Source organism: Etheostoma spectabile, chromosome 18, assembly GCF_008692095.1.
Source record: "Etheostoma spectabile isolate EspeVRDwgs_2016 chromosome 18, UIUC_Espe_1.0, whole genome shotgun sequence".
Taxonomy (NCBI): Eukaryota; Metazoa; Chordata; class Actinopteri; order Perciformes; family Percidae; genus Etheostoma; species Etheostoma spectabile.
Window position 1 is genome coordinate 11,930,633 of NC_045750.1, and position 10,226 is coordinate 11,940,858.

The window sequence follows — 10,226 nt, forward strand, 5'->3', positions numbered from 1 at the left end:
CCTGCAGAGATCTGAGGAGCAGTTAACCATAGTCCTCACAAACAGGGATATAGATTTTTAAGTGCTATTACATCATTACAGGAGAAAATGATGTTGATTCACTGTCTCTTAGTCTAGGCACTTTGTCCCAAAAGCTTGAGAAAGAAGGCAACCCAGACTTAATTAGTCTTTATGTTCATCCAGATCAGGTAACAAATACAAATGTTTTGCTCTGTGAAACAGGCCCTTGTCTTGATTTGTGTTCTGTCCGTTGACTAGTGGCGACACTTCCCACACAGCTGACATCTCGGCAGCTCCAGCAGATAATCATTACAGCCTGTCGACAAGTCAAGTGATGTGAAATGTAGAGTAAATCAGGGAATATCCCAGCTACAAGGATATTTCCTCCCTACAGAGTCCCACTTGCAGAAATAGATCAATAGAACATTGAGCAAATGACAGATTTTCATGTTTTTACAGAATTATGATGTAACAGTTAAGTGTCCACATTTTTTCAAATCAAAAAATGTATTTTCAAAACAACCCTTTAATATTTTGCTGAATCAGCTACCAGGTTAAAAGGTGTAAAGGTGACCATAATTACACTACAGCTCGACAACATAAATACTTAAAAGAAAGTGACTGGTCTGTCCATTCATCTGGATCTGTGACTTAAAAGCTCATTATAATTTGAGGCGGATACAAATCACCAACCCTCACTGATGCTGCACAACAGGAATCCGCCACAGTAATCGCATCCTTTCCGGTTTTATCTCCACCAAATAAGTCAGCTTTGCCTATGCTTGATCAGTCAATAGAGGACCTACACAGAGGGAGATGTCAGACTAGGGCCCCAAATGGTGAAAACGCATTTTGGGGTGTTGTAAAAGCGTCTTAGAATAGCACTGTTGCACAACAACAGACACACCTGCCAGTGGACATGAGGAGGACAATGAACGGACGGACTAATGCATGGCCAGAGTGATAAAAGATGAAGTTATAGGCCTACAAGGAGAGATGCAAACTGAACAAAAATGAAAAGATGTCAAGATTCCCTGCTGACTGAGTATGCTCTTGCGCACAAAGCCAACATCTGTATGTCTGCCACATTTTTCTAACGTATATCGTTCACCTGTGCTATATCAAAAATGTCATTTCCTTTGAGCAAACGTTTATGTAAAAAAAGAGTAGCAAGTTCAGAGAGAGCCACAAATAGTGATGTGTTCACTCTAAAAAGGTTGTAAACAGGACTCTAAAGATGGAGTCAGAAGATTGAAAATTCATCCAACATCCTATCCTTCAATCTTCTCTCAAGTCACCAATTTCCATGTGATCATGATCACAAGAAGACGCACCACGAGCGAGTAATCAATTTAACCGTCAGACCTCGGCTGCATCAATATTTTTACTAAAAACTACAAGACCGAAGCACAGATCCTCAGAGACTGCAAGGGTCAGTTATGGATCTCTTTTCTTTCAAAGTGACAGCAAGGCAGTTCTGATACCTCAATATTTAGCAGCTGAATTTAGGACCAGGTGAAGTTTATGGAGGGAAATGTGAGGGAGACCGAAGAGAAGAGAGTTGCAGTAATCCAGACGGGAAGTGACAAGACTGTGGACAAGGATGGCGGCAGTGTGGGGGGTAAGGGAGGGGCGATTGAGAGGCGATTGATGTTTTGTAGGTGGAAGTGGGCCGACCGGGTAATGTTACTGATGTGGGATTGAAAGGTTAGTGTGCTGTTAAGGATGACACCCACACTCTTAAACTTGGGGTAGGGTAAAACGGAGCATATAGCATTAGTGAGAGATAAACTGTGGGTTTTGAATAGAGTGGATTTGGTGTCAATGAGAAGAACCTTGGTTTTTTTACAGTTTAATATGAGGAAGTTTTGGGTGAACCAGGTTTTTATTTTAGAATTAATAGGTTATCTCGCTTAACATCTACGTTAACTATAGAGTAAAAAAAATGGTTGTAGGGGTTATGTGCTGAACTATTCTTGGCTGCTGGATCGTCTTATTTAGTGTACAGACATTAATGTTTTTTAAAGATCATTTTTGGGGGGCATTTTAGGCATCTATTGCATAGGACAGGAAAAAAGACAGGAAAAGGGGGAGAGAAGGGAATGATACGCAAAGGGTGGCTGCTGCGCCAAGGCCCACGCCTTTGTATACAGTTATATGTACACCATACTTTTTGTGTAGTTTGTTTATGTCATATTAGGCAAATTCTTGCGTTACATTTTTTTCCTGATACTTTGATGCCATAACTCTGTAAAACATGTGCCTGTTGTATGTACAGTTGTGTTCGAAATAATAGCAGTGCCTTTAGAAAAATGAGTAAATGGTCACAATTCTTCAAAGAAATTGTACTTTAATGAACACAGATACATTGGGGACACAGTACATCTATTCCAAAGCAAACAATTGCGCAAAGTCATCAAAACTAAATAATATAATAATATTTCAAATAAAGTAGAAATGGCATGTTCAAAGAATAGCAGTGTGCCATCTTTCCTTGGAAACTCAAAAATGTACTGTACAAACAAAGAAATTCTGATAAGTGAACCTAGCTGAGTATCCTAAACTAATTTTGTCGCAAAACCACGGTTCCGATGACTGCTTCACATCTGTGTGGCATGGAGTCAACCAACTTCTGGCATCGTTCCACAGGTATTGCAGCCCAGGATATTGCACTGTATTCCACAATTCCTCAGCGTTTCTTGGTTTTGCCTCATGCACTGCACTTTTTATGTCAGCCCACAGTTTTCAATGGGATTAAGGTCCGGGATTGTGCTGGCCCCTCCATCAGTTGAATCTTGTTCATCTGGAACCATGCTTTTGCTCGCTTGCTGGTGTGTTTGGGTCATTATCCTGTTGAAAGGTCCACCTCAACGGCATTTCCTCCTCAGCATATGGCAGCATGACCTCTTCCGGATCCTGATGTACTGGAACTGATCCATGATCCCTTGTATGCGGTGAATCGGACCAACACCATAGTATGAAAAACATCCCCATATCATGATCTTGCACCACCATCTTATGGTCTTCAGTGAGTACTGTGGCTTGAATTCTGTGTTTGCAGGGCGTCTGACATACTGCCTGTGACCCTTAACCCAAAAAGAACAATCTTGCTTTCATCTGTCCACAAGATATTTGCCATTTCTTTTCAGGCCAGTCAAGTGCTCTTTGCAAATTGTAAACGCTTCTGCACATGTCTTTTCTCAGCAGTGGGACTTTGCGGGGGCTTCTTGCTGGAAGGTTAACCTCAATAAGACGTCTTCTGATTGTCACAGTACTCACTGTCAACTGAAGGTCTTGCTTGATCCTCTTGGATCCCATCATTGGCTGAGTCTTCGCCAGTTTGGCTATTCTTCTGTCCATTCGAGGGTTGCTTCTTTTTCTTCCTCGTTTTTCAGTTTTTTGCTCCCATTTCAGGCATTGGATCATTTTAGCTGAACAGCCAATGATTTTCTCACCCTCTTTGTATGTTTTCCTTCTTTAATCAATTTTTTTATTAGGAAACGCTCATCTTCAGAACAGTGTCTTGAACGACCCATTTTCATTGTTTTTCGAGAAATGCACAGCCAGCATGCCAGTTGTCTTGATCCTTAAACGGATCACCTGTTAACACCCTTTTTCCCGAATACCCTCCCTAATTGATGCCCTCTCTAATTGAACTCACCACGCTATTTTTTTGAACACACCCTTTTCAGTTAATCATTCAATTTCACAGAATCCACAGTATGCAGGGCTGTCCTGTTGGGTTTGTTGGTTTTCTATACCTTTATTTTACCCCCCAGAAACTTATCTGGGGTATAGAGTTTGAAATGTTAATAAAACCAGTGATTTTCTTGCTGCTGTTGAGGCACTGCTATTATTTCGAACACAACTGTATGTACACACAGAATATAAGCATATGCATGTAAGTGTTTAATAAATTAGAGTATTAGAAGAATAGCAGGTAGATGCTTGTGTCTCACCAGCTATTCTCTGTTCGGTTCTCTGATAAAACACTGAAGCCCCTCTGGTGTTGCAAACATTTGCAAAGCAGACATGTACAGTATGTGTGAGAGAGAAAAAGGCATAGACCAAGAGCGAAAAAAGAGAATATATATTAAGGAGATATCTTTACAAGGCCTTTTGTCATTGTTTGAGAATGTGTGAGCGAGAGCAAGACGTAGAAAAACAGGAGAGCAATACAAGGAGGGAAATTGCTAACGTGTCTGTATGGCTGCACATTGCCATCCCACGTGTGGTTGAATTTTGAATCTGGCTAAGAAGAAAAAAAACGCCTACTGGTTCACGGCAACAGCGAGTGGGAAGGTGAAAGGGTGGACTGACAGGCAATTAGTCGGGATGACAAGAAGTATGGTTATAAAAGATGGAAATTCAACAACACATAGCTAGAAGCCTCCCTGGAGAACACTTAGAGCGGGCAACTATGTTCACTTGTCCCGTGGCTACTGGGACATTGTGAGACACTCACTCACTCTCTCTCTCTCTCTCTCTCTCTCTCCCTAGGCTTCTCTGTACTGGGTTCTGGCTCTGTACCTTCTCACTCTTTCCTGGCTGACGTTGCCTCATTCAACATGGTGGATGTTGTGCGGTCCAGGCTCTAGCTGTTTGACATCCTTCTGGATCCATCTTTTTCATATCTGTTCACATTATGTATGATTTTGTCATGTGGATTGTCTGTATTATAATTTAAAAATGTCTACTCTGTATACACAACAACAATCTACTGCACGTCGGTCTGGTAAAATTGACTTGGTATTTCAAAGGGTGGGATTATAACTCCAAACCCATATTGCAACTTAATGCTGAACATCACACGTGAGTGAGGATTATTGAGTTTGGGTTTTTCTTTTTGTCTGTGTGTGTTTGAGTTCACTAGTCACATGTTTTACTCACAAGCAGATGATGTTTGCCAGGTTTATGTGTTCAGTTCTTTCCACCCTGTGCTGGCTCTCGCCCAGACGTGCAAACCTGCAGACAAAAACAACAGCAAAATGAAAAAGACAAATATTCCTGCAAAATATGCCAAAAGTCTACAGTATGTGCATATACTAAACATATGTTTGTCTCTGCCTAATGCTCCTTCCATCTTCATGATGAGCCATTAAAAAAAAGGTAATTGGGTCACAGCGTTATTAATCTCTAAAGGACCCTTTCATCTTAGGTTGTATTTTTCAATACAAATACTCAGAGATGATCTTAACATGTCTGTTGGGATCTCAAATGTCATCAAATCTTAAAAATTTCCCTTAGGATATTTTTCTCTTGCAAAGACACAATATTATAAAACAGTTTAGAGTTCCCCTCTGGTTTGCGCTTATGGTTATTTAATATTAATGCACTGATTAGCAGAGCTTTGGCTGCAGCTAACATCTTTAGAGCCATTCCAACTTTCAGCCTCGATATTGAGTAGAGTTTTATTCTCATTATGTGCCACTACGACAGGAAGATATGAACAACATTTTTTCATTTAATTCCCCTGCTGCAATCACACGTCTAAACCTTTTTTACATGTTAAGACAGGGAGATGTCAGGTCTGGTAAATCTCATTAATTCTAAAAGCCATGATCAATACTATATTTATATACTGTTTAGGCTATATGTCATTTTTTAAATGTGGGGATGTTAGTTTAAGTATCAGTCTGCCTTTCTTTCATTACTGATCTCTTACATCTTTTGACAGGCACAGATAATTCCTCAACCAGTTGCTTTCAGTTCATCTGAAAATAATGACATAGTTATAGAGAGCAAGGACACTTTTTGACCAACATTGATTTTTACAACATACTGAAAAGCCAACATGTCTGGTGTTTGCGTTGCATCCTGATCTGTGTCCACACAATCTGTTGTTCTCCGACATGTTATTCATGTTTGGTTCATGTAGCGCAATTTCAAATGAATGGTCCAGACAGTAAATTACATTTTTATGATTTGCCATGCTCATAAACTCAAACATTGTGTTTGCTAAAATATAAATGTGTCCTTTTTAAATCTAAAAATGGTAAATATTTCTTCAAAGAAAAGACCATACACTGACTACTGAAATAATACACTGGGACAGTTATCCTCAGTGGGTTTAGCACAGCAGCAGCAAGCTCTTAACGCTCCATTAAATAAAATAATAAAATTAAAAGTGCAGTTTGCATCCAAAGGACAGATAGTTGTGTTCGTTGTGACGGCAGCTATTCACTGTAGTTCATCAACATGGTTGGGAGCAAACAGGGAGAAAGGACAAAATGAAATAGAAAGGACAGCCAGGACATTAGACTTGGGGAGTTAAGGAAGGGAGACGGGGACAAAAAGCAGTGAGTTCACAAATGTGATGCACACAGCAGGGCAGAGTTGACAATGTCCCTTTTGCAAAATGACCGAAAGAAAGCATTTTTCTCAAGACCAGTTAAATGGGCAGAGGCAGTCAGTAAACAAGGCTGCTGATTGCTTCAACGTGGCACCAAAAACATGCTAGACATACAGTATACTGAAAGCTGAAGGCAAAAAAACTAAGGCAGCTTGAGTTGGTAGTTATGAGCCAACAAGTACCCAGTATTTATTTGGTTGTGTTTCATTTTTTCTTGCTTACAACAACCAATCAGCAAATCGTTGGAAACACCTCTCAATATTATGCAGTCTAGTTCAACATCCCTGCAAGCTACCTACTAATAAACATATGTAAAAATACTGTTAACTTAATACCTCTCTACCAGTGTCAAGTAAAAATTAAACATTATATCTGTGAAGTTAGAATTTATGGCTGAGCTTATGCAATGGACTGCATTAAAGTTAGAAGTTTATCAAATAAAGTGGTCCCTTAGTTTGTGAGTTTCTCCACCCTTAGAACGGAGTTCTGTAATAAAAGCACAACATGCCTCGCTCGCCTACAACTCAATGACTACTACATTATCTAAAGTAGTAAAATAGTAACTTAAAATATTGTTAGAGCCCTATATACTGTGGCCAACCATTTTAAAATGTGTGCAATAATTGTAATATCAGTGTCATGTGTGTGCCAGCCTTGTGTTTATTACCTTTGATAAATGAGAAGGTCTTTCTCAGCAGGAAACTCAGACAGATTGAGTCCATATGGCTCCTTAACTGACTGCTGCTGGATCTCCTAAAGAGATGAGAAGGGAAAGATAAAGAGCCACATGACATGCGCAAGTGACTGAGACAGAGAAACACAAAAGGATTTTAACAAAAGTTTAACTGGAACTTATGAAGGAATGTTAAGAATAATACAAACAGATATGTGTAAGAAGGTAAAGCCCCTCCAATCAGCAAATCAAATAGCAGCAACTCAAAATAATAAATGACACAGACGAGGTCATCAGGTCCAGCCGCTTCTCTACAACTAATTCCCTACTTAACATGGCCCCAGGAGTGTAATTTAAGTAACTATAAATGTAATGTGATTGTTGGTGTCTGATGAGGTGGTTTCATGTTCAGGGACAGTGCCCTCATGGGGGTCTTGTACACAGTGTCCAAAGGTTTGTAGAGACATAATATTTAGACATAAACAAGAAATCAGTTTAAAAACGGTCAGACCGGTTCAAACTCATTCTAAAAGGCTTTAAATAAAAACAAAAAGGTTATTGTTATAAAATTAGGAAATTTGAAAATCTAATTACAAAAAAACCATAAAAATAGGGGCAAAATCAAGTTGGAAGATAATAAAATCATAACCAAGGACCATTGATCATGAGGGTATGCTTAGGTTGGAAACACACTCTTGCACAATATATGAAACAAAAGCTATCTAATCTATTAAAAATCCAATTAACCAATGAGATTAATGTGTTTTAATCACCTTAAACTATGACAAAATGAAATAAAACTATTGCCAAGGATAATTCATGATTACACAATGCTATGAGAACAGAAAGCAAGAGCATACTATGATTTATGCATCTTTAAAGTAAGTAAGTAACATTAACAAAAATGATTTCTGCATTTTGTTTTATTAAGGTTGACCAAGATGTCCAATCAAACCAGCAATGATATTAAGTACTTTTGTGATCTATTCAGCATTCCTATTAAGCTCAAGGCTGATGATCAAATAACGGCTCAGTGCAACAGTGAAAACAACAGAAAGACTTCTCTGGAAACCTGATGAACCACGCAAACAGCAGCAGAGTGAGGTGGATTGAGACCAAGAAGATGAGACTGCAGTAGACATGTGCTCAACCGAAACCAGGCGATCGAAGAGGCGAGAAAACATTGTCTGGTCTGATTAATCTCGGTTTCTGTGTTCACATGCTGGTGGTAGGGCAAGAATTTCATGTGAACAGCATGAATCCATCTTGCCTGGTGGTGTGGTGAGAGATTGCGGGGATGGTGTATTGTGGTTGTTAGTGTTTTTTGGCAGGCATTGGACTCTTTTATAACAACTGAGCATGACCCGACTACTGCAGTGCATCCCATGGAAATAATTGATCGCCTATATTAGGGTTTATGTAATATTATATTGTGATACGTGCACACTATTGTATGATTCATAGAAAGCCGTTTGATACACCATTTTATAGAGCCAATAACCATATGATTTTTGGTCAATACAGTATTTACAATACAGTAATAGGGCTGCACGATTATGGCCAAAATGATAATCACGATTATTTTGATCAATATTGAGATCACGATTATCATTACTATTTGTTGACTTTAATCAAAACAAATTTTATTGTCACATTTACGCTATTTATAATATTTCATGGATCAAAATCATAAAGCTAAGTCCACTAAAGTGGGCTAAATGTTCAGTTTTAAGTCAGCTAAGTCGGCTATTAGGGGGCCCTATAGTCAACGTAGATGAGTTTGGGCCCTTTTACTAATTCTGAGGTCTTCTGATACTTAATAACTTTATAATTATAACTAGTACAAACATAAAGTCTTTTGGAGCTAAAACCTAACAATCGCCCCGTTCTGCTGATGGCTTTGTCTTCCTAGCCCTTACAGAAGGGTTTTTGGGGGCATTGTGTAATTATGCCATAATGTTACATCCAAGACTGATACACTGTATACAAGGAAAGTAAATAGTTTGTCCTTTATTTGAGTTATAATGTTCAATATGTTTATTTTTGCATTTTATTTATTTATTTATTTTTCTTTGTGGCCCTACAACCTTTTTAACATTCAAATAACATCACAGCAGCACAAATAATCTAACAGTCAAGTTTTTCCTGAAAAAAATGATGTTCATAGATTGACTATGTACTATGGGCTGATGTTTTATTAGCTTTTATAGAAATTAAAACCAGACTTTGGGTTCCGCTTTCACGCGCTCCCCAGGTCACTGGAGGCATCTTGCGTCCGAGCCACTGGCTCGATGGTGCTTGGACCCCGTCATAACTGCTTGCAGTTCTAGTTAGCAAATGTATCAGAATACACTTTAAAGTAACCCTGCCAACCCCAAATATAGTCAAAAAAGCAGCCCTGTGCTCAAATCTGGGATCCATAGCCGTAGACTAAACTAACTCTAATATTCTGTATATTCTGTTTAACATCTACATGCTTCCACTGGCTCAGATTATGGAAAACAACAAAATAAGTTACCATAGTTATGCAGACAACACACAAATTTACATAACCTTATCGCCAGGGGACTATAGTCCAATACAAAAACTGACTAAGTGCATTGAACAAATTAACAACTTGATATGCCAGAACTTTCTTAAATTAAATGAAGGAAAAACTGAGGTGGTTGTTTTTGGAGCAAAAAAGGAATGGTTGAAAGTCAGTGCTCAGCTTCAAACAACAATGTTAAAAACAAAAGACAAAGCCAGGAATCTTGGTGTAGTCATGGACTCAGACCTGAATTTTAACAGCCACAGTAAGACAATTACAAAGTCAGCCTATTACCACCTTGAGAATATATCAAGGGTTAAAGGACTTATGTCTCAGCAAGATTTGGGAAAACTTGTCCATCTTCAGTAGACTTGACTACTGTAACTGTCTTTACAGGTCTCCCTAAAGCATCAATCAGACAGCTGCAGCTGGGTCAGAACGCTGCTGAACGAGTCCTCACTAACACCAAGAAAGTTGAAATCACTCCAGTTCTGAAGTCTTTACACTGGCTTCTGGTGCCTCAAAGAATTCCTTTTCAAAATACGTCTGCCGGTTTATAAATTACTACACGGTTTGGGGCCAAAATACATTTCTGATCTGCTACTATACTACGAACGACCCAGACCTCTCAGGTCGTCTGGGACAGGTCTGCTTTCTGTCCCGAGAGTCAG

The 10,226-nt window shown here is 39.0% G+C and overlaps 1 protein-coding gene across 2 annotated transcripts in view; it reads right to left on the reverse strand.

The window, feature by feature from the left end:
- The window catches only part of fig4a (FIG4 phosphoinositide 5-phosphatase a), a 56,615-nt gene that overhangs the window by 2,140 nt on the left and 44,249 nt on the right, over positions 1-10,226 (reverse strand). For both annotated transcript variants that reach the window (XM_032543228.1, XM_032543230.1), the window contains 2 exons: positions 7,020-7,105; positions 4,891-4,965 (listed from right to left, as the gene is read on the reverse strand). In XM_032543228.1, the coding sequence (XP_032399119.1) occupies positions 4,891-4,965; positions 7,020-7,105 (161 nt within the window). The remainder of the gene's footprint in view (positions 1-4,890; positions 4,966-7,019; positions 7,106-10,226) is intronic.